This window comes from Pseudorca crassidens, chromosome 4, assembly GCF_039906515.1.
Source record: "Pseudorca crassidens isolate mPseCra1 chromosome 4, mPseCra1.hap1, whole genome shotgun sequence".
Taxonomy (NCBI): domain Eukaryota; kingdom Metazoa; phylum Chordata; class Mammalia; order Artiodactyla; family Delphinidae; genus Pseudorca; species Pseudorca crassidens.
The window spans coordinates 64,908,406-64,933,730 of NC_090299.1; the positions used below are offsets into that span (position 1 = coordinate 64,908,406).

The 25,325-nt window shown below is 46.4% G+C and overlaps 1 protein-coding gene across 29 annotated transcripts in view; it reads right to left on the reverse strand.

Moving 5' to 3' along the window:
- The window catches only part of APBB2 (amyloid beta precursor protein binding family B member 2), a 373,983-nt gene that overhangs the window by 83,876 nt on the left and 264,782 nt on the right, over positions 1-25,325 (reverse strand). For 26 of the 29 annotated variants that reach the window (XM_067735799.1, XM_067735790.1, XM_067735797.1 and 23 more), the window contains 3 exons: positions 24,098-24,160; positions 23,630-23,715; positions 23,475-23,535 (listed from right to left, as the gene is read on the reverse strand). In XM_067735799.1, the coding sequence (XP_067591900.1) occupies positions 23,475-23,535; positions 23,630-23,715; positions 24,098-24,160 (210 nt within the window). The remainder of the gene's footprint in view (positions 1-23,474; positions 23,536-23,629; positions 23,716-24,097; positions 24,161-25,325) is intronic. The other 3 variants (XM_067735805.1, XM_067735804.1, XM_067735803.1) reach the window with 1 other exon arrangement.

Genomic DNA, 25,325 nt, shown 5'->3' on the forward strand with positions numbered 1-25,325 from the left:
GCTCAGAGCATGCGCAATGACAGGGACTCAAAGCTAAATTATCTAATGGAAGGAGGGGAAGGTGCACCACCGTTTAGAAGCAGTGCCCGCAGTCACCTCTCATGCACAACGTGGAGCCATGCAGGTTTCTGAGATTTAAGGATTCGGTGACTTTAAATCCTTAAATGAAAATGTAAGGATTCTTTCAAAGCCCTGTGCCTTGATTTCTCCCTCTTTGTGCCATTCCCCAAGTCAGCTCCTGCCTGCGACGACTATTCCGCAACTGCTCCTTCTGCTTTATAAAAACGCTTGCTGACTCACCACTCTACCACATCAAGAAAAGCAATCATTCTGAGATTTACCGGAAACGAGGTTTGAACCACTGATGTGCCGAAGGGCACGCGCAAGGGCAGTCACACTGGGAGGACCGAGATCTGATTCTGCATGACTTTAAATATTTAACAGTCTCTGGGGTGTCTCTGCTTCCTCACGCCTCCTCACTGCACGGTCTCTTTGGTGGATGAGCTAGTCCAACTGGGCAGAGCTGTAGCCTGGGTTCCTCCTCTCCCCTCAGGTTGAGGGGGGTGGGATTCCCACTGGGGAGTGGGACGGTGCCAGTGCACTGGGTTTTGACTTTTAACTTCAAACACATGTTTGAGCAGCACTGAAATCATGACACCAACAGGTCTTGCTTTTAATTTAAGACATAAGACATGCATTTTTGCACAGCAGTGAAATCATGATATCCATATGCCTTAAGCATATTTCTAAGTGTTTATTATTGTCTTAAACACAATATTCTCACTGCAGCACTATTTACAATAGCCAGGACACGGAAACAACCTAAGTGTCCATCGACAGATGAATGGATAAAGAAGATGTGGCACGTATATACAATGGAATATTACTCAGCCATAAAGAGAAATGAAACTGAGTTATCTGTTGTGAGGTGGATGGACCCGGAGTCTGTCATACAGAGTGAAGTCAGTCGGAAAGAGAAAAACAAATACCATAGGCTAACACATATATATGGAATCTAAAAAAAAAAAAAGGTTCTCATGAACTTAGAGGCAGGACAGGAATAAAGACGCAGACGTAGAGAACGGACTTGAGGACAGGGTGGGGAGGGGGAAGGGTAAGCTGGGACGAAGTGAGAGAGTGGCATGGACATGTATACACTACCAAATGTAAAATAGATAGCCAGTGGGAAGCAGCCACAAAGCACAGGGAGATCAGCTTGGTGCTTTGTGACCACCTAGAAGGGTGGGATAGGGAGGCTGGGAGAGAGGGAGACGCAAGAGGGAAGAGATAAGGGAACATATGTATATGTATAACTGATTCACTTTGTTATAAAGCAGAAACTAACACACCATTGTAAAGCAATTATACTCCAATAAAGATGTTAAAAAAAATTCTCAGTAGTGCTCAGGTGAGGGGATTTCAGAATGAGAAGGAGGAGGGAGGGAATTTGCATTTATTTTGTTCCTATGATAGAGGCTCTTCATTGATTACCTAATTCAATTTAGTTTAATTCTCACAATGAAGTGAATGAGGTATTCTACCCATTTTTGAGAAGAGGAAACTGACTCCTAAAGGAATCCTGGCAAGTTTAAGGCTTCATAAAACATTTTGGAAAATCTGACTTTGCGGCACTGTGGTCGTCACACTTGATGCTAACTAACACTTGTGAATGTGGTGGTGAGGAGGGGGTTGAAGTGGGCGAGAAAGAGGTGGCGGACAACAGTGTCACACGCAGCATTTATTACGAGTGTCTGTGCAGACATTACACAACGAGTGGGAAAAATCCACTTCTCCTTTACTACTCACCCAGAACGCTTCACTTCTGACCCTTCTCGTCACCAAATGTGAGGGGGGTTTTCCCCACTCCAAGCAAGTCTCTGCAACACCAGCTGGGTGTGCTACAATTTAACTCAATCCTGACACCATCTACGTGGATAGAGAGTCAGATCCCATAGGTTAAGGGCTCAGACCCACAAGGCTGCTTGCCCCACACACCTGCTCAGACACCAACTGCAAGTCCAGGTTGTCACCTGTGCTTCTGACCGACCAATCGGCTACAAATTGGAGGCTCCCGTGACCCCCTCCTCGGGTTTGATTAATTTGCTGGAGTGGCTCACAGAACTCAGGGGAAGTTTACTTATTAGCCCACCAGTTTATTATAAAAGGGTACAACTCAGGAACATCCAGATGGAAGAGGACAAGGTGTGTGAGAAGGGCGTGCAGCCTCCAGGCTTTCTCCAATCATGCCACTCTCCCAGCACCTTCACGTGTTCCCCAACTCAGAAGCTCTCTGAGGCCTGTACTTTAGGGGGTCTTCATAGAGGCTTCACATGATGAAGGTACGATTGATCATTAACTCCATTTCCATCCCCTCTCTGGAGAATGGGGGTAGGACTGAAAATTCCAAGCTTCTAATCGTGGCTTGGTCTTTCTGGTGACCAGCCCCAATCCAGGAGCCTACCTAGAGTCACCTCATTAGAACAAGACACTGCTATCGTCCAGGAAATTCCAAAGGATTTAGGAGCTCTGGGTCAGGAACCAGGGGCAGATACGTGTGTGTGTGTGTGTGTGTGTGTGTGTGTGTGTGTGTGTGTGTGTGTGTGTGTGTGTGTGTGTGTGTGTGTGTGTGTGCCACTTTCTTTTACCTATTTAATCAACTCATGGCAACATATGAGATAGATGTTATTACTATTCCTATTTTACAGATGAGGAAACTGAGGCACAGAGTGGTTGTTATGGACTGAATTGTGTCCTCTCAGAATTCATATATTGAAGCTCTAACCCCCAATGTGGCTATATTTGGACATACGGCCGTTAAAAAGGTAATTAAGATTAAATGAGGTCATAAAATGGGCTTAATCCAGGACTAGTAGGACTAGTGTCCTTATAAAAAGAAGAGGAGATGCCAGGAATGTGAGCACACATAGTAAAGATTACATGAGGACACAGTGAGAAGGTGACCGTCTGCAAGCCAAGGAGAGAGGCCTTGGGAGAAACCAAACCTGCCAGCACCTTGATGTTGGACTTCTAGCCTCCCGAACTGTGAGGAAATCAATTTCTGTTGCTGTAAGCTACCCAACCTGCGTGGTATTTTGTTACGGGAGCCCGAGTAGATTAATACAGTGGTGTATACAAACCTAAGGTAACCAGCTAGCATATGGTAGAGCTGGCATTCAAACCCAAGTTCATGTACTGACAAATCCCTGTCAACACGCCACGCTGCCTCCTAGGAGCCGTAACATGGCTGGTTTTCCTAAAGGGGGGGTGGAGGGCAGGCATACCTCACTCTACACCCAGGGACCTCAGGGAGGACCTATAACCCCTCCCTCAACCTGACACACCGTGCACATGCCCTCCCCCAGAATCTTAAGCTCTCAACAGCTAGACCAGGCTGAGACCAGAGGTCAGGAGTCCTGGTCCCACTCTAAAGAGGCCCCGGAGAGGGGCTTCCCTGGTGGTGCAGTGGTTGAGAGTCCGCCTGCCGATGCAGGGGACACGGGTTCGTGCCCCGGTCCGGGAAGATCCCACATGCCGCGGAGCGGCTGGGCCCGTGAGCCATGGCCGCTGAGCCTGCGCGTCCGGAGCCTGTGCTCCGCAACGGGAGAGGCCACAACAGTGAGAGGCCCACGTACCAGAAGAGGCTGAGGAGAAGGAAATCCCCCCCCTGAGCAGGGAATGAGTACTTCAACCCTTGTACCCGTCCCAGGTCTAGCTTTATTGCTCCAGGCTGGCCCTGAGACTTCTCAGAGGTCTAAGAGGGCCCCTACCACAAGGCAGTAACTAGCCCTGAAGTGGTGGTCTGGGTGCTCTTGTGCACACTGTCCATCCGGGGGCACCATCACCCTTCTCCCTCCCAACCCCTTACTCCCGGTAACAGAGCCCTGGAGGTAAGGAGTCTGCACGGGGGGCAAAGGAAATCAAATGTAATCCACTGCCTGATGCCTGTGCTCTCATCCCTCTAGGCCAGGGCACAGCTGCTCCCACTGTGTTCTGGGAAGGCCTAGGGTGGTTAGACTCTGGGACAACCTGTGGGAGGGGCTAAGGGGCAGCCAGTGCAGCGCTGAGGCCTCTGGGGCGCCTCAGCCCAGGTCCTGCCCTTTCTCTCCCATGAAAGGCTTTCTTCAATTAAAGAAAGGCCAGCGTCCCGTGGCAACGTCCACAGTGACGGTCGCTCATCTGTTACGGAGCAGGGTGAACTGTCACCACATTATGAGGAATTTATATACATTTAAAAACAAACACCAGAATGTCAATTTATTAATTTACAGAGGGAAATGTAAGTCTGACTGGATGCTCAGACTGGCCAACAGGAGGATTCATCCTCTGGAGGAAATCCACTCCAGTTTTAACCACCAGCCCGCCGCAGGCTGATGAGCAGAGAGGCAAGCAGAGGGAGCCTGCTTCCACGTCTTAATGGCCAGGACGCTCGGAGACTCATCGCTAGTGCAAGACACAGGCCTCCGGGTTGTGATTTAATACATAAACAGTTGATTGTATTAGTCATTTCCTGCCCAGGAACCAGGCCGGCATTATGAGGCCTATTTTTATCAATGGAAAAGTTGAGTGGAGGTGGGTTCAACCAAGAGGCTTAGCCCGGTATTTCCATAATGTCACAGAACAAATGAGACCTATGTGCATATTTAAACATAAACCTGCAGACATATCGCATCCGACATCTTCACGTACAATCGTCATCGTCTTTCTAGCCATGCCATTTAGCCAGTGCTTACTCTGTGCTGAGTATTTAGTACACAAAATTAAGAGTTTGGACTTGGAGGGGAAAGCAAGGCGGCACTGACATTTATAGATCATTTGCTCAACGCTTCATGCCTTACAGCACGTAGTACAACATGTTCTCACAACCCTACAAAGCAGGAGCTCCTTGTTATACATGTGAGAAACTGAGTCTGGAGAGCTGAGCTGAACTGCCCAAGGTCGCAGCAGCTGGAATTTGATCTGAGGTTCAGTACTCAAGGTGGATTACTGTCTTGATTTTACAGAAGAGGAAACCAGCTCAGTGAAGTGCAGCGAAGTGACTCAGCTGTGGACTGGCTTGATCCAAGGCCTTGTCTTGCTCTCACCATTCTTCGCTCTACATTAGCTGTTCTATAAACAGGAGCACTGAATCCAAAGGAGGCTCCTTGAGAACAGGCCTGTTCTGTGGACCTCTGAATGCCTGCCACCCAAAAGAGGGTCTGGCACACGCTACATGCTCAATAAATATTTGTCGGACTTCCCTGGTGGCGCAGTGGTTAAGAATCCGCCTGCCAATGCAGAGGACACGGGTTCGAGCCCTGGTCTGGGAAGATGCCACGTGCCACGGAGCAACTAAGCCCGTGAGCCACAACTACTGAGCCTGCGCTCTAGAGCCTGTGAGCCACAACTACTGAAGCCCACGCGCCTAGAGCCCGTGCTCCGCAACAAGAGAAGCCACCGCGATGAGAAGCCTGCGCACCCCAACAGAGAGTAGCCCCCGCTCGCTGCAACTAGAGAAAGCCCGTGTGCAGCAACAAAGACCCAACGCCGCCAAAAATAAATAAATAAATAAAACAATTAGTTAAAAAAAGTATTTGTCAAATGAAGACACGTGAGCTGGAGGCAGACCGAGGTACGGTGGCAAGAATGGACCGGATCTGACTGGGAGTCCTCAACCTGGCTGGGCCCTAGGCTAGTCAACTGACCTAAGTTTCTGCATCCTTGGAGGGATAACGCCACAGACGCTGGTGAGAACTCAAGGGGGTGTACCAAGCACTGGTAGAGAGCCTGGCATCGCCACTTTCACCATAGCAAATGCATACAGCCTGGGTTATGAAGCCAGAGCACCCAGGTTTGCATCCCAGATGCCCACTTAATTCCTGAGTGATGCAGCTTTCTAATCTGTAAGATGAGACAATGATAGTACTTATGTCGTAAGGACCATTGGGAGAAATAAATAGTATGGTGCATCTAATGTGCCTAGAATGGTACATGGTAAGTGTTCAGTGTGTAAGCTATTATTATGATTAGCTCTAAATTATCAACAAATCTGATCTAGGGTATGCCTAGTGATATAAAAGTCATATAAAAATATCCATGTAGCCAGTAATGCGAGCTAGAGTCAGGTATCACGGGCCTCCAAGTGCCTCCACTGTGAAACCGGAGGGCCAGTCCTTCTGGAGGCTAATCCCTGCCTGGGGCCCAAGCCAGCCTTATCGGCTTATCAGGAGCCTCACCTTCACTAGCTGGTGGGGCCTTGACACAGCCCTGCAGACAGAAGCCCACATTTAAGGGTCCTGGGACACAGGCACTGAGGAACAACCTGAGCCCTTGCTGTGTTTGCAGCCCTTCTCTCTGGACTTCCAGTTGGTCCCTGATCCACACTCTGGGCACCTGGCTGGACCAAGAGTCCTGTCCTGGAGTTGAGTCCCCTGGCAGTGCTTTGTGCTAATGTCCCTTGAGGTGCCAGTGGGATCTAGACACCTCACTGTCATGCTGTCCCTCCGTCCCAACCCTGACTCTGAGCTAAAGACCACTGAGATGCTACAAGGACCGGCTCATCAGACGGGTCCCTCTGGACATGGAGCAAGACGGCCAAGCCTCTGGGGAGTACAATGTGGACCATTCCTACACTCACCCAAGCAACACGGACAAGTGTAGAGCTCAGTACTTTGTTCAACTGTTCAAAAATTCAAAAGCTTCCACGGAAGATGATTTCTTACATGATAGGAAACGGTGGCTCTCTTACGAAGGGAGGGAGGGTAGGCGCACTTCTTAAACCTGATGCCTGACATGTCCAACTAAGGCACCTATCAAATCCCACCGGCCAAACGCCCCATCACAGCCCCTCCTGGACAGCCCGACCCGCCGCAGCAGCCCAAGGCCCGGGAGAACTGAGTCACCACACAGCATCGCTGAGAATCAGAATCTGACAGTAACCACAGAAACTTCTCCTGGTGGAACAGCGAACGTGTTACACAAAAGGGAACTTCTTGAGCTGGAGACACCCGAATGCCAATAAAAGCTGAGTCTGTGGCAGTAACATCAGCTCACGGCCCACTCTCTCACAGCTTTAGTAAGAGCCCATGCCCGTCCAGGCCCAGCAGCGAGGCTGGCTGGAGCCAGAAGCAGCAGACGTCTTCACTCCTGGGAAACCATTGTTCCGCCCTGGAAGTGTGAGTGGTCTTTTAGTTTTCCCATACAGGAGTCTTGGAAAAGATTGAGAGGCAAGTCGTATGGTCCACATGGCTGATTTACACTACAGATTTATATTATTTCTGTTGAGAAATGTTATTTGCAGAGAAAGCACAGAGTAAAACCATAATGAAGACTCAAGTTCTGCACATAAAGTTGGCCATTTTATCTCGCTGGGGCAAGCAAGATGGCCATGTGAGCTCTAGAGGGGATGCTGATCCAAAGGAAGGAGCAGAGAGAGCCTGAGGTCAGGAGACAGACTGTACCCTCTGCGTTGGGGGCTGGGGACCTGGAGACCTGGGCATAGTCGGGGCCGGGACACTGGGGAGACTGGGAGGTTACAGATCCAGTGTCAGCTAGTACCAAATCTATTTGCAACACGGAAAAATGCAAAATTCAAATAAACAGAGTACCATTCTTAATAACACTTAGCCAAACGCTGCTGTTTCTGAGGAGATTCAGAACGAATTTGATCCTCTTCTAAAATGCGCCCAATAGATGACCCCACTAAGAATGATGCCACGTGGGTCTTGAATAAATCCTTCCTCTAAATAGCTCAACTGCAAATACAGTTGATCCTCATTATTTGCGGATTCCGTATTTGCACATTCACCTACTCTCCGACATTTATCTGCAACCACCTCCACATCAATATTTGTGGCACGTTTGTGGTCACTCGTGGACATGCAAAGACTGGCAAAAAATCTGGGTTGCATGTTCCCAGCTGAGGTTGAACAAGTCTTCTTGTTTCAGCCCTCATACTGCAAACGAGTGCCCTTTCCGTGGTCTATTTAGCACCTTTTTGTATATGTGCGTGTGCTTTTCCTTGGTGATTTCGCTGTTTAAAACGGCCTCCAAGTGTAGCACTGAAACGCTGGCTAGTGTTCTGGCGGGAGAAGGCTGTAATGTGCTTTCTGGAGAAAATCCATGTGTTCGATGAGCTTCACTCAGGCGTGAGTCAGTGCTGCTGACCGTAGGCTCAAGGCTAATGAATCAACACTATGTATTAAGTCAGGTGTCTTTCAACAGAAACACACATAACATTAGGTTATGTATTGACAGGCTGACAAAAATGTGACCAGAGGCTCGCGGGAACCTAACCCTGCACCTTCCCGAGGAATACTGTTTTTCAGCGTTTGCTAATTCAGTGTTGGCAGTGCCTTTACAGAGCTTCATAGACCCACTACAACAGTGAGAACCAACCATACCTGCCCTTCCTCCTAGAGCAAGGCCGGGGGGCGCAGGGTGGTGGAGGGGGACTGGATCACTCTAGCTTTCTGGATTTGGGTATAGCCGGTGTAGGTGGGACTAGGAACCACGGAGCCCTGGGCTCTCGTCGCTGGCCTCCAGGCGGATCCCTCCTCCCCGCAGGCTCCCCCTTACCTCCCTGGTTCCCTCCCTCACATCTTTCTCATGTCACCTTCTCAGGAGGCCTTCCCGGACTCTTTAAAACTGCACCCCCTCCCAGCACTGTCTAGCTCTTTTCCCTACTTTATTTTTCTCCCTATTTTCACCTAATGTATTTTCACCTCATGTATGTATGTTCCACTTTCTGTGTTTTGCTGTTTCCCTCTCTCCCCACACTGGGACACAAATTACATGAAGGCAGGGGCTTGGTCCGCAGTCTCCTCTGCCCCTAAGCACAGAATCTGATCGCTGTGAGGGTTAAATGAGTTCATACACATCAAGTAGGCTTTGAGCAGTATTTGGTGCCTGGTAAAAGCCATACTCATCATCATTATTGGGACTGATGGTAGTTTTTACTGCTGGCTTTTAAGAAAGTTTTTTTTTAAAACTGCATTGCTCACGAAGAAAGGAAAAATCTGCAACTTTTTACAGTGTCTGAGATGAATGCAGTAAACTCATAAAGCGGGAAGACCTATAAAGGCCTGAATTAAAAGCACAGCTGTTGATTGAGCACCCCTTAGGGGAGCATTCACCAGGTCCTCGCTCTTGAAGCTGACTCCTAGAAGTCTACACGGAACACGCACGGCCAGAGCCTTTGCCCACTGCACGGAGACCCGGAGCACGAGGGATCTGGGGATCCCGGAACCCGACCATCTCATTTCACAAATGAGCAGACCTGAGTCCCCGAGAGCACTGCACAGAGTTGCCGCTAACAAGAATGAGTGTCCGTCTTGTGCGGGGTGCAGTGGGCAGGGAAGTCTGTCCCTAAAGGGTTCCCTTAGTCACCGCCACTTACTGAGATGGTACCTGACCAACTGGAATCACTGTGTAATGCAAAGATGAAGTAAGTAGGAATACTCGCTATTCCACGACATTTATGGCAATTCAAGAAGAAAGAAGTATTTTAAGTAGTTGTTTTAAAGACTTTGCTTCAAATTAGCTATATTGAGTTTGTAGGGTAGGAACGCATGTTCAGAGAGCTGAGATATTAAAAAGGAGGACATTTCCAGCAATAGACTAAAGGCTAAAAACCTACTCCCAGAGGTGACAAGGTATCTGAAGAACAGACTATCCAGGACTCCATCTGAAGACAGATTGACCAGAGGCTCCTTGTGGCCCCTCCTCACAAGCAGGAAACACACCTGTGTCTCAAGTACACTCAGGTTTTATCCTGTGTGTGTGTGTGGACACAAGGAAAGAAGGAGCCTTAAGGAACCCTGTAGCTCCAGAAAGCAGAAACTTCTAAGACTTCCCTGGTGGTCACACGAAATAACCATGGAGAAGGGAGGGCCCAGAGAATGCTGCAAGGCAATGGATTCCCCAAATTCCAAGGGAAGTGACTGCAGATTGGATGCTGTCACAAAGCCTCGAGATGGAAGCAAGCAGTTAGTGGAGGCGAGCCTTGCTGGAGACTTACAGACGGGGGCAGAGAGGAGTTCCTGGCAGGAAGGGGCAGAGGGCAGAGGGAGGGAGAGAGAACTTCGCATTATTCAGGGTACATAGCCTCGGGGCCAGGACACCTCGGGTCACGGCAGCTCCTGCTGTTGCCTGAGGCTCATGACTGCTGCCTGTGGGACCACTGCAGCCCTGCCCCCTGAATGGACCTGGGGTGGAGGTCCAGTGATTTGGGCCAGATTCAAGGAGAAGCCTCATTCCCAAATTCATCTCCCCTTTTCCTGGACTCTTACTGTAGATACTCAGTAGCTCACCTCTTAATGCTCTACTATTCTTTGAATTAATGCCACCTCCCCCATTAGCCTCTGAGCCTTGTTTTCAGAGCTGAACTCAAAGCTCTGCTTGTCCCCTTTGCTTGACTGATGAGGCCCATCAGGGGAAGTGACTCATCCAGGGTCTCCTGGCCTGTGAGCGGCCAGTACAGGTGAGCAGTGGGGTGTCCTGATTCTCAACACCGTACCCCTCTCCCAGGAGCCACATGAGGTCAGGGAGCCCTTGTGTGTGTTTTTCTTCTCCCACAATGCCCAGGTAAGTGCCACACACACCAGCAGCACTTAACATCTGTTGATTCATTTTTTTCTTCCAAGGAGAAGATGCAGGGTATCCTGAGAAAAATCACCAAAACTAATCAAAGTGCTATGGGTCCTGTGAATCGTAAAGAAAGGTGGAGGGAGCCTGGATTAATTTTCTCAGAGAAGAATGAGAAGCGTTATCGTGAAGCAGTTGAAAAAGTGTGGGGAAAATGCAACCCAAAGTCATCCTTCTACCTAGGGCGTCGAGCAAGGGGTAGGGGCTCTGGAAAGACAAGAAGAATCTGGAAAGCAGTAATGATGAACTTCATAAGGAAAAGAGATACTAAAACAAGAAACCCTCTACCAAGGGGGCTGTGGACTCTTCACTCCTGGGGCAAAGCTTTGAAAGTAGGATGTTAACTGTCCCCACTGATGTTCCTGTTTCAACAGAGATGACCAGACCAGAGACACGAGATTTATTCTGTACACAGGTTACGATTCTGCATGTAAAATACAACCTCTGTGAAACTTACTTCATGTCAATACATGAGAACCTCAACCATCCCATTTTTCGAAACTTACTTCATGACAATACGTGAGAACCTCAACCATCCCATTTTTCGAACTGCTTTGGGAAGAGTCTTTACGTCTTAAAGGAGAAAGACGGTAGTTCCACTTAAGCACATAAAAGAGGACACAAAATAAAATGTATTTTTCTGTCTTGAGAATATCTTCACTTATTCACGATGTGGAGTGCCCTAGGGCTGGCGAAACCGCATTACCTTAACTCCACACAGCTTGCTCTGTGGGAACGGGGACCAGCCTCACCCAGTACACACATCACAACCCCGCCAGTACACCGTTAGCTCTGGCGCGCGCTCACCTCTGCGGCCTTGAATCTTTCATAGAGAGAGGTCCGCAAAGAACGTTAGAGGAATGGGGAGGTTCCGTACGTAACGTGATGCCAAAATACGCTATGGGCCACTGGTGACTTTCTCAGCTTCCTTCCTGGGTCAAATTTTTCCCCCCATGTTAACTTTTAATAAGTTGAAAAAAAGATTTTTGGGAAAATGTTTTACAAATGCTACATTATTTATCAACTCATCTCGTGGACAATACGAGTACTTTAATGCTGCTAACGGCAGCAGGCCAGATTCTGCTGCAGTCCCCCACTTTTCGGCAGTCTTTGTAATCTCTGAAGTCGCTGTAAATGCTGGGGAGAAGTAGCAACTAAGGAAGGAAAAATCTGGAGTCTCCTGTAAAAGGGGGGCAACTTCGATGTCAATAATATGTACATAGAACTTTGGAGTAACTCTTCTTTTCTTAAAAGCTAGTATAAAGCTCCTGGTGGCTGAAGCCCAAAGCTTTTCAACCAGAACTCTAGAGGCTGAGACCAGCCTGGGCTTCTACCCGGGCACTAGCGCACTAGGAAGGGAAGGCTTGCTGAACTTGTTACTGAACTCAAGGGCTTCACTGCTATTCCAGGTGAACCACCCAGCAATTCTGAATTGATGAAGGCTTTACATAAATTCGCCCTAACATACAGAAAAAGGGGAGAGCAATATGCTCTACGTAAAGTGAGAAATCACACACACGCACGCACGCACAAACGGCAACGAGTCAAAAACCTGGTTCAAGGTTTGTTTTGTCTATAAGGTGAGGCACCAAACACTCAATCCCACTGACACAAAGGAAATTCCTTATTCCTAACATCACTGCCTCCGTTCCAAAAATTAGATTAAAGCTCCTCGTATAACTTACATAAGCTGGTACTATCTGCATTTTCGTTAATAACCAGTGTGTTACGAGACATTTCCTATTTTATTTCTAAGGTCTAGAAAAAAGAAAGTAATGCTGCTTCACTTAAGCTATGACACATTGTAATACTGTGATCGCCAAAATGATTCCCAAACTAAATGGATTAGAGAGAGAGGGAGGGTGGCCTTAAAGATGGCATACTTGGGACTGGGCTCAGTCCCACACAGCCTCCAGCTGATGGGACCTACAGAGCAGCAAAAACACGTAAATCACCATGACTGACGGGGCTGCTGGGAACCATTACATCCGAATTTTTAAAGAAACTTTTGGAAGACCAAAACCATACATCATGTTCAGCTAGTGCTGTACAGCAAAACACTGCTATTGTATAACATCTTACTTGGTCTTCACAGTAATACTATGAGTCTCCCGGACTATGCATTAGTACCATCCCATTTTACAGATGAGAAAAGTGATGTTAACAAAATCACACAGCTCATCCCCGACAGCACTGGGCCCAGAACCCAGGGATTCCAGCTCCTACTTCACACCCTTTCCCCTTGGAACATGGCCCTGCATTAGAGACAAAGACTCTAGCTGTTTTTTCCTCTTTTGTCATTCACCGGGAGTCAAGTACTTGGGTAATCCACTAAAAGACACACACATACACACAAAACCAAAACACACACATAAAAACATATTTTATTTTTCCTCTCAATCTTTCATACAGTGGCACATCTTCAGGTGAACTTGAGCTCATGGTATAGAACTCCCACACAACAATCACACAGGGACTCAGAGAACCAAACCAAAGGCATGCTTGCAAGACCACGGGAAGGCCCACCTACACAAGAGGAAGGACAGCCCAGAGGTTAAAAGCTTGGTCTCTGAAGCCAGACTGCCTGGGTTCACATCTCAGCTCGGCCATCTATCAGCTCCGAAACCGTGGGCAGGTCATGTAGGATTCTGTGCCTCAGCTTCAACTAAAAATAGGAGAAATAAAAGAACACAGCTCCTGGGGTTTGTGGGAAAGCAGGACAGTGGGAGTCCCATGGGAGTGCTTGCTACTGCCTTTTACAGAGGTGCTAGATAAGCCTGAAAGACAGAAACTGAGCTTACCGATAATGGCCCCAAACCACCTTGGTATATATGTGCCCCGTAACATACTAAATGCTCAATAACATCAGCAATCGTCACCGTATTTTATTATCAGAACACGGGCTTTAGAGTCCGCTTCACTCAGGCTCAAATTGCAGTTCGTCCATACAACTGATGTGTGATTTTAAGAAAGTGACGTGGGTTTTCTGAATCTCAATTTCCTCATCTGTAAAGTGGGATAACAACATCACCCGCCCCCTTGCAGGGCTGTTCCGAGAATCAGATGGCCCGCTGCAAGTACAGCACCCAGTAGGGTGCCCAGCACATGGCTGGAATCAGAGCAACGTTAGTTTCCTTCTCCGTCCAATCCTCTACCGTTGCCAAATGATGAAGGTCTACGCTGGATATCCATTCATTTTATTGTTTCTAGATCTCAACCAAAACAGGGCAGACATGTATTAGAATATCTGAAGAAGGAGAGATGAGCTTCATATAGTATTTGAGTTGCTAAGTGACACTGGCCTATAGCATTAGGTGAAGAGGGAAAACTGACATTTTCTATAAAATAGGTTGCTATAGATCTCATCTGAACTCACAGCTCTGAAAAAAATCACGGCTCTCAGGAGAAGGGCTTTTTGAGAAATCATATATTCTTGCTTCTAGGGTCCATGTGTCATTTACATGGGCCAACGTTCCAGCTTCAGTAGAGACAGGGGTCACTTGCTGGTCAAACCTACCACTGGGAATGTGGCTGGAGCAGAAAAGTGGGCCCTGGGTGTGGACCTGTGTCCCCTTCCTGAGCAGCAGGTATGCTGAGAGAATGAGAGACTGTAAGGGAATCCAAAGAGACACATTTTTGCTCTGTGCCCACAGGAGGTGAATTGCAGTGTTGTCTGGCTGGAGACGTGGGGTAAGAATGTGCTGGTTTGGGCTTCCCTGGTGGTGCAGTGGTTAAGAATCCACCTGCCGAGGCAGGGGACACGGGGTCGAGCCCTGGTCCAGGAAGATCCCACATGCTGTGGAGCAACTAAGCCCGTGCACCACAACTACTGAGCCTACACTCTAGAGCCCGTGAGCCACAACTACTGAGCTCTTGTGCCAGAGTTACTGAAGCCTGCATGCCTAGAGCCCATGCTCTGCAACAGGAGAAGCCACCGCAGTGGAGTAGCCCCTGCTCATTGCAACTAGAGAAAGCCTGTGCGCAGCAACGAAGACTCAACACAGCCAAAAACAAATAAATAAAATAAATTAAAAAAAAAAAAAGAATGTGTTGGTTCATCAGCTAAGCACAGTCTTAATGAAGTGATTTTTAGTCTGAGGATCTTTTAAGGTCAATTGAGTTATTTCTAAATTAATTTTTAAAAACTGAGATATAATTGATATATAACATTTGTGTAAGTTTAAGGTGTACAATGTGCTGGTTTGATACATTTATATATTTCAGTAAGACCACCACCATGGCATTCGTTAACACCTCTATCATGTCTCATTTTTATCATTTCTTTTCTGTGGTGGGAACAATCAAGATCTAGTCTCTTAGCAACTTTGAAGTTTTCAATACAGTATCGTTGACTATAATCACTACACTGTGCATTGAATCCCCGGGACTTACTTATCTACTAGTCGTAGGTGTGTCCCCTTAAACGACATCTCCCCAGTTCCCCTGTTCCCGGCCCCTGGTAACCTTCTACTCTGCTTCTAAGAGTTCGGCTTCTTTAGATTCCACTTATAAGAGACATCATACAGTATTTGTCTTTCTCTGTCTGACTTATCTCACTTAGTATAACACCCTCAAGGTCTATTCGTGTCCAAAGCTTGTCACAAACAGCAAGCTTTCTTTCTTGTGGCTGAATAATATTCCACTGCATATACATATGACATCTCCTTTATCCATCCGTCTGTTAATAAACACTTAGGCTGCCAATTTCAATTATCTATGGACTATGCTCAGTGAACTGATCTCAAATGTCTCCTTCAACAGGAAGCAACTGAAATTCCACATACAGACTCAAATCGTCTCTTTCTCAAGTCCAGTAACATTGTAACTGTCACTCTTAAATGGGATTACCATTTTTCTCTGCTGCATTACTTTCTTCTGCTCCTCTCCTCGGTCTGATTATCTCACCTTGCATGCAACTGTTGTTGAATAAATATATGTAGAATGAGTGGATGGATGGCTTGTTTACAGACAACTGTTGAGAGCTGTCGCACTTCCTGTCAATTTAGAGACTGAAAATATGCAAACCTGACTATTAAAACCATTTCCTTAGAAGCACCAGAGCCCGGAGCAGACGGAGAACTCAGGCTCTGATCACTGTGGCTTCACACTTCAATAAGATTTTAAACAGGAGGCATAGGCATGAGGGGACAGTGTGGCTTAGCTAAAATGGCTCAGTGTCTGAATTATTCTCATAGTCCTGTAGGAGGAACCATCACTTCTCTATCAATTTCATTAACTGCAAATAAATAAGAAATGTTCATGGTACTGCCTCAGTACCGGCACCGGCATTAAGTTCTCAGGCAACAGCCCAGAGAAGAGGACGCCTGGTATGTGTTGTCAAGTTTCTGGGCAGCCTCGGAAGGCCAGCTTCGGGACACCCTCAGGGCTCGACCAACTGGCTCTTCCTAGAGGACCCAGCCCTGCTCGATGAAGGTACCACTGCTGCTGCTTCTACCTGAGGCTGTCCAGCTCTGAGAATAGCCACGGCCCAGAATTCTCTGGCAGGATCTCACGGGGCCAGGTTGACACATCTGCTGCCCCTGCACTCTCAGGATGCCCACCTCCACCCCTGCTGCTGGGGGCCGCCCATCACCTCACCTGTTTCCTGCTTCCTTCCTTCAAGGGAAGAAGGAAGTCTGCCTCTCCTTAATTAGCCATCTAGGCATCTGCCCACCAGAGGGCGCAGCTGTCGACAGGTGGATAACAATGCAGCTCATTTCAACGGTGCCTTTCAAAACCCGGGGGCTCCCGTGGCTGCCAACTCCTCAACTGCTCATTCAGGCAAGCGTGGTGACCAGAAGTTAATAAGGGAAAGGGAGCCGTGGCTCTGCCAGAAACACGGCATTATGCATGGTCATGTTGGCAAATAAACGGAGGAAAACAGTTTTAGAAACACAAAAGCTGGCCTCTGGGCCCGGAGACAAAAATGAGTATCGAAGGCCAATGGCTCAGTGTCCAAGAGACAGTGAGTGTCGCCATGCTCAGTGGAAAAACCACGCTGGACCAGGGTCAGGAGCCTGGCTCGAGTCGTGCTCTTCCCAGACGAGCTGTACACTCTTGGGCAGATAACTCTGCCTCTCTGTGCTCCTTGCACCTCTCCTAAGGCTTGACTGAGATGGTCCTTATTTTCTCTTTGTGAATGTCAACCTGAAAGCCGTTCATGAGAGGATGAAATCTCATTCTGCCAGGACTTGGTATGTTCGTCATTGGCTCCGTGCCTTGGTTTCTTGATTCAACTGTGTTGACAGTTATGCCCCTCACTAAGGGCGTTTTCGCTGAATAACTAAAATGTGAGAATAACATCTGTCACAGACTGTAGGTCCCAAAGATGGCAGGAATAAAGCACCCTCTCCCCTGCATCCTACATGCTCTCTGCAGCATGACCCTGACACTCTCCCTCAAGAGGTAGAGTCTGTGTCTCCACCTTGGGTCTGGGCTGTGACTGCTCTGATCAACAGAACAGGGTGGAAGTGATGGGATGCCATCTCCTGAAACAGCCTTGTCTCACCTGGTGGCTTCAGGAAGCTTCCTGCTTCTTGGAAGCCAGACACCATGTGAGAAGTACACCTGCCTACCCAGAGACCACCACTGTGAGAACTCCAAGCCACACAGAGAGGCCCTGGAGGATGAGATGCCACATGAAGAGAGACAGTGGCCAAGGAACACTGAGCCACCAAGCACGTGAGTGAAGAAGCCATCTTGGAAGTGGATTCTCCAGCCCCACCTGCCCCCAGATGCCCCCATGTGGATCAAAAAGGAACTGCGCCACTGAGCCCTTCCCAAATTCCTGAACCCACAAAATTTATTTCAGGAGCAAAATCAATGGTTGCTTTAAGCTACCAAGTTTGGGCATAGCTTGTAACAGTTTCCCAAGAACTGCTTGGGAAAAAATAATCCTCCTTACCCAGTTCCCTTGTTGTGGATACCGAAGAACAGTGTTCTGAAAGCAGTTCTAATTACTTCTCCTCACAAATATCCTGAAAATGATTTGTTACACACTCTTGACTCCTGGTCAGAGGCCCAGGAGACCCACCTTTGAATGCCATCTCCACCACTCATTGTGGAACCCTAGGAAAGTTATGCACACAAATTTTCTGGGATTCACTTTTTCACCTGTAAAGGAGGACCATTCGATCACCTTTAATGTCACTTCTAGCTTTAAGCCATTCAATGACTTCAAATGAAATGCTAATTTCTTTAGGGACGTAATTTTAATACTGTCCACAAGATGGCAGAACACTTCCTTTACAGAAGTCTGAGCATAGCGAACACAAAGGAGAGGAAAGCACTCTAAGGTATTCGTACATATTTTTCAAAGCATTCAGTTTTCTACAATTTAATTAAAACTGGCTTTTATTTTAGGGTTAATCATTCTAGTCAAGCATTTGGCCAGCAATAAGCCACATGCCACGAGAAAAGGAACGTTTTAAAGGGCTAAATTAGGGTTCTAAGGTAGTAGGATGAGCCCAGGGGGCAGAGTGCAGAATCGTGGGGATTCAGAAGTGCAAGCTACCTGGCCGCTCAGACATGACTAGAAATTGCCTTCTTGATAAATGAGGCACAAGAGGCAACTATCTACAAAAAGCTTGTACACGCAGACATTTAAAAACATTTTACATGGAGCAGTGACACAAAATAGAGAGAGAAAAAAATAATTAGAAAAACATCTTTAAGATTACAATAACAAAGTTTTGAATTTAAAAATGCAGAGGGACTAAACACCACGTACTGTCCTGAGTTAGATCCTGGAACTGAAAAAGGACCTAGAAGAACGACTGGTAAAATCAGAATAAAGTGTTTAGTTAATAGTTTCGTATCCCTATTCATTTTTAGGTTTGACAAGTGTACTACGGTTACGTAAGGTAGGACCTTGGAGGAAGCTGGGCGATGGGTATACAGGAACTCTCTGTACTATCTTTGTCACTTTTCTGTAAATCCAAAATTATTCCAAAATAAAATTTTTATTTAAAAAATGCATAGAAAAATAAGGGCAAAAGACAGCCAAGAAAGGACAGAAACACGGAGTTTCATAATAAACATAGGGTTTTGTACCTACCAAAACAAATGTCCTATGTTGATGATAATTTAAGAGGGGGGAGTTTTAAAGTAGGAGGTAGTAGCTCACATGCAATAAAATAAGGTAAATAAGTAAAAATGACAAAGCCTAAAGAATAATGGGCAGTGGATAAAGGTGTCTTCTAGGGTATTACAGATGGAATTATATGCCGCCGTAGCCTTTTCTGAAAAGCAGTTTTGCGATAAATGACAGAAGCCATAAGTTCATAGCCTTTGACACGGTAATACCGTTTTAGCAACCTGTACCAAAGCAATGATTTAAAAGAAAAAAAGCCACCTATTTTTATGAAGTTGTAACTCTGCCCTGTAGTACTGGAAATTGTTCCTATGGCCACTGGGTGCCTAGACAGATTACGGTGCTATTAATTAAATGGAATATTATAATGGAATTAAGAATGATAAATCTGAGAATTGTGGAAAGGAATACGTGAAGTAGTTTTTTAAGAGCTCAGTACATGCAATGTAGTATCCTAGATTAGGTCCTGAAAAGGATATTAGTGGAAAAAATGGGAAAATGTGAATGAATAAAGCCTATTTTAGTTAATAAGACAGTATCAATATTAATTTTTTAGTTTGGATAATTGTCCGTGATTATGAAGATGTTACTATTAGGGAAATGTATATGGGAACTCAATATCTTTGGGACTTTTCTGTAAATCTATAACTATTTTAAAATAAAAGTTAAAGAGCTCAGAATTATATACAAACTCATGCACATACTGCAATCAACTAAAAAAATATTTACTGTATATAAAGTTAGGTAGGCTCATAAAACACTGTCAGAGTTATAAAAATACTTTGCCTTTGCAGGAGGGGGGTGGCATGGGGGGAAGGGTTCATTTATGTCGCTACTTAGATGTTTCACTGAACAACTGATTATCAAGATGCTCTGACTCAGAGTGGCTGGGGAGAATTCTGAAGGATTCATATCCTGATAGTCTAAAAATGACTTTTATTTTTCCAGCATCTAAGTTTCATTGAGGGAGTAACGAAGACATTTTCTATAATAATCTTTTGAGTAATCATTCCTCGGGGACTATATTTAGAATTCCATCGTACATGAAATTAAATATTTTTGTTTCCTAAAGAAAGGATACCTTCTGCTTCTTTGCGGGGCACTCAGTTCCTGAGTCCTTGGCAAATTGAAAGAATGGAAAGGGTTAACTAAAGATACCCTTTAGATATCTTTAGATCTATCGAAAGCGTGAACATCTGGGAACCTAGATCTTGCCACTTCTGCCTGCTTAGGTGCCCCAGGCAGCATTAAACAGGTGAGGAGTGACTAAGGGGGCAGATGGGGGAGGCCAGAGGGTGGTGGCGATGGGGAATACCTCCAAAGTGGCCTCATCAAAGTCAGCTCCAAAGCAATGGACTTGTTCCAAATTTGTAAAAAACAATTTCGTTTAGTGCTGTTGGAAACAGCATTGAAGGATCACCTTAGCCTTCCCTGCAGGCTTTCCCTTGGCCCACTTCCATCAGGAGGTGGAGAGACTTGCCTCCAGAGAAGGACAGCAAGACTCAATTTCCCCCAAAGGGACGCCATCTGTGTGGGGTATCTCAAGTGGGCAGCTCGGCCAATCGCCAGACACACAGATGAGCTCCACTCCAGCCCCCACTTCCTCCTGTTCTGGCCCAACTTTTATCATAAGCCTGGTTGAACTTACACCACTGAGGGATGGTCTGAAAAAACCTGCAGCCCATCCATTCCACTTCTAGAGTCTAGGGTTCATCTCTGCCTCAAGTCAGACCGGGAAGCTGGTCCACGCTGTCATAATCCTCCACCAATTTACTTGAAATGGGTTTGTCCTTTGCTTCCAATGAGCAAAATCCAAACTTCTATGTGTCTTTACATAAATTTGGAGTATTGTTAAGCACACTGATCACATTGATCGATGGCGGCCCCTGAATGCACCTCCAAGGGAGACTTTTCTTTGGACAGTCTAGTGAGCCTGGGCTCTGGAGCCAAATGGCCTGGATTCAAATCCTGACTCTACTAGTTAAGTAGCTGTTCAATCTTCTATGCCTCATTTTCCTCATCTGCAATAATGACAGTCAGCCCCTTGAATTTCTGTGAGGATGAGAGTCAACAGCAACGAAGTCTTTAGGACTAAGCCTGGCAAAAAGTTAGCACTCAATAAATATTCATTATTACAATTATTTTATAACAGAGCGCTAGAAAAACCATTATATTCCACAAGGAACTGAGATGCTTTTCCCTCATGCACAGTGTGATTCATAGAAAGCAGGGTTCTGAGACCCTTTTCCCCTCCCAACAGACTTAGGGTCCTCAAGAGTGACAGTGACCTTCTATAGCACGGGGCACCTTCAGAATCTCGGGTGGGATGGGAGCAGTTAGAAGCACGTGTAGTTTGCAGAGGTTTTTTTCAAGATTCTGAGATGCCCTTACAGGAATTCATGCCATTTACCATAAAAGTCCTCAGTAGAAATAATCACCTGGAGGTACAAAAATGGACCCAAAGGTCACTTTTCTTAACTATGCCAAGTCCTATGCTCTGAAAAAAAGTCCTATGCTTTTTCCTCCTCCCCAGTCTGATCTGTCCTAACTCCATGTACTGTCCCAGTACAGACAGATGCACTGATTCTTCCCTTATGTTTTCTGTGGCTTGTAAGTGCTTTCATAAGTCTCCTCAGATCTTTTATAGAACAAAGAAGGATAAAAAATAAATAACACAATACACATGCTCTTTTGTTTAGAACTAAGTGCAACTTTAGTTACTTCTAAGAAAGCTGAGCCTCCTTATTAACATAAACAAATTCCTAATAGGTGCTAGAATAGACACGTTGGGAATAGAACAGCGGTAGATCAAGAGTTCAGTAAGCAATACCACTGAGGGGGAAAAAGAGAAAGCACCCTCTTCGGTAATAGCTCAATTACCTCCAATTCCCGCTACCCATTCAATCTCCGTTCCATGCATCACCCTTCCGGCCCACGCTTGTCAATTTCACACTCAGCTTTACAGACATCACTGGCCCAGCCCTTCCGGGTGGAGAAAAATATTGCTGCTGCTCGCCCTTCCTCCTCCAGTCTTTGCTGATAGCCCTTATAAAACACTTGGTAGCAAAGCAAATTACTGACAGTCTGCCTTCCTGTTTTACTAGGTCCCTTCCCTTCCTTGCCATAAGATTTATCTTTAAAGGCCAGGGTGTCAGAGGCTAACCAAGAACTTGTTCAGAACACCGCTGGCTCTGGAGCAGCCTTAACCTGATCAGGCTGTGCTTAGAAGGAAGCTGAGCAAACTAGGAGCAACAGAGAAGCCCTGGGATTCTTACAGAACCAATGGCAATGTGGCAGCTTCCGGCCAGGGAGCCAAGGTTTTGAACCTGCACGGTGTTCCCCACTGAACTACTGCTACAGGAACCTATCTGCTGTTTTATTCGTAGACACAGATCTACTTTGGGATTCAGAAAAATATCTAGGTTCAGCTACATAATTTGCAAATGAAAATGAAATATGCAAAATGAAAACACATGGCCCCATGTTCAAAAAGCGGGGGGGGGGGGGGAAGCTGTAAAAAGTATTAAGACATGAAGCTTTATCCTTTCTTCTGCATTCTCTCTCTCAACTCCTAACGGTGTTTTTTGCTTGTCATTTAATGTCACCCTCTCTCGGGCACGGGGATACTTACAGGGTGAGTGCAGACCATCACAGGCTGCCCACCGCTACAGACCATCAGCTGCTAGGCCGATGCACCACGTCCTGGCCAGGGGTGGGGAAACTGAGCCAAGAATCCCCCTTCCCCGTGGACTCACCACCCCAGCCCACAGCAAATGGATGACCCTCTGTTTGCAACACCTGTGCCGGGACACGCTAGGTACCTGGATTGGGAGTGGGCGGGGCCTCACTGAGTCACCCGCGAACTCACTGCTGTGCTGTCCGCCTGAGCTGGGCAGGCCACTACCTTGTCCCCTCCTGAGACACCATGGAGTTTGTGTACCCGGCATCAACTCTCCCCAGGCTCACACCTAGCTCCCTACAGGGGTGGAAGGCAACAGTAACTGCTGGGTGGGGGGCAGGGATGGGGAGGGGGGCAGGGCCTGAGGTGCCAAGCAGCAGGGGAACGGGCAGCTGAGAAACACTGCGCAGGTAGGGAGGTGGCGGGACTGTGTGTAAGGCAAGGCTCCAACCCCCCGGGGCACACTCCGTTGCCCCACTGCACTTCATCTACAGAGCACAGAGTCAAAGATAAAAGTATGCAGAACGTCAAGAGAGCAACTGCACAGAAAAACACGGGGCCCTGATTCTCCGCGCAGGGCCCCGTGCAACTGTACAGGTCGCATACCTGTCAGCTGGTCCTGCTGGTTCCCCACCATGAAACAGGCCTGTGTTTAGGACAGGAATGAGGAGGAACTTTCGCTTTGCACAGGTGCGAGGCTGCCCTGGAGGAGGTGGGTGTGAGGGGTCTGTGGCACCTGTTCACCGCCCCTCCCATGGCACTGCAAGGCAGAGCCTGGCTTATCTTCAAAGGCTTCTGAAGCCCACCTGTTCGAACGATAATTTTAACTTACTGCGATGCACAAAGAACTGATGTAGTGAGATACAAGCAGAGTCGTGATGATTACAGAAATCCTCCCAAACCTCACTTGGCCGAGGGGTTTACCTTAATTGTTGGGGAGATTAGGAAAGAGAGAGGACTGAGGACTAATTCCTTATTAAGTGGCTCTGGGTTGATGGTTTGTAAAAAACTGGGCCGTTATCCAAAGTCATTATTTTGATGCAAGAATATTAACCTGGTCGCTGAAAGCACTTTCTTACAAACCTTAGCTTCTGGGTCACTGTTGATACTACAAGAATCATCATCATCAGCATGTGGGGCATTTCTAGAAAGAAAAACAGAAAATTGGACTTAGAATTCTATTGCAATCTCTAGCTGCACAAAGCCACTCATTACGGCAGGTGCTCTGAACGCCCTACCTGAGTTTCAAGGATGCATAGCGCAGTGTTGCTCCTTCAAACTCTTTTAAACTGGGGTCCGGGTTGACTGTGGCTGCATGCAAATCCTAGAGGAAAAGAGATCCCTGTTAATGTAGAAAGGGGAATGACCCAGTACATGGCCTCAAATATCAAAGGGGAGAGAAGTCCTCCCAGCACGAGGCAGAGAGTGTATGTGAGCTTAGGCAGAAAAAGGCATGCATGGGCTGCTGATGCCGGTTTGGTGCAAGTGCCGCTTCTTACAAGACAACAGGAACCTGGGGCAATCAGCCTGAAGTCATTCACAATGGGAGACATCAAAAAAGGCGACACGTGTGAGTCCCACAGCCCTAGCCAGAAGCCCCATCACTCCGTCCCTGCAGAATGCATGATATTCACAAAGAAGATGCAGCCACAGCCATGCAAAAAGGACAAAATATTAAATGAGCTAAAATCTGACAATATACTTGCCTTCCAAATGTCACTATTAATCTTTCCCCCATTCAGAACAGCAAAATCACTCCATGGCTGTTTCTAGACATATAATTATTCACAAGGAAAAAGCACATTGATTTAAAAAAAAGAAAGAAAGAAAGAAAGAAAATAATAAAGGATAGAAAAGGAAAGGAAAAAAAAAAGAAAACACACACACACACACACACACACACAAGACACTGTTGTTAGCATTGATATTCACAGGATGGGTTAGGGAACAAATTCACTCTAACAGCAGCATGTGAGCTCGCTCTCCCTTGATCTAGATCAACACCTGAGGCCTAGGGCAGGAGGAAAGAGAGGGCGCTTTAATTACTTACCAAAACAAATGGCTGAACGTCATTACCAGACATTGAAGGTATCGATACTTTCTAAATGTGGTCTTAAAAGCACACACTATGCATCAAAGTATTAAATGCCCAGCGTACCTAATTTCACAGGCACCTTTTTGTCTCCTATTAACCAAACAGAACTGTTTTCTTGAGGTGGAGGTGGAATTAGGGATGATGCTTGTCGATGTGCTGGATGGAAACGGGAATGTCCACGGCTAAGGGCATAAAAAAGCTGGGGGCCAAATTATTTTCACTTAAAAGAAAAAAATGGCAATGATGGAGGGCAAAGAACCCAGCCTGACCTCATCTTGCTGAGATTTAATCTAATAAAAAAATAGCTCTAGACAATCTAATGTAAATTCCTCTTGTTCATAAAAAACTCTACTTCCTTGCCACCCAAGCCTCTTCACAAATGAATATTCGATCACGAAATGCTTTTCTAAACATAGTTATAGAACAAAGTGCAAAGCCTTGCCTTGCTGGGCAACCTCTGACGATAGACCTTCGAATCTAAACAACTCCTTCCTTTATTCACCTCGGACAACAACGGAAACATTTGTTTTCTTTCTACTATATTGACTGAATATTCAAATATTTTTCACGTGACATTTGGGGAAATAAATGATACTAATAAGACACCCATAAAGTTCATCCTTATGAACTTGTTCCACTTGTCAGGAAAATCTCTTTTCTTGAATAATGAATCAGTAAGAGAAACTTTTCCACTAAGTAACTTTACAACTAAAGTTCTTTGAAAATGAGACAGTAGTACTGACCCATAACTTCCGCACACAATACAATTTTTAAAGCCACTCAAAGCAAGAAGCAGTGAAGATCCAATGTCCCAGGTGTTGAAAAAATGCATTTATTTG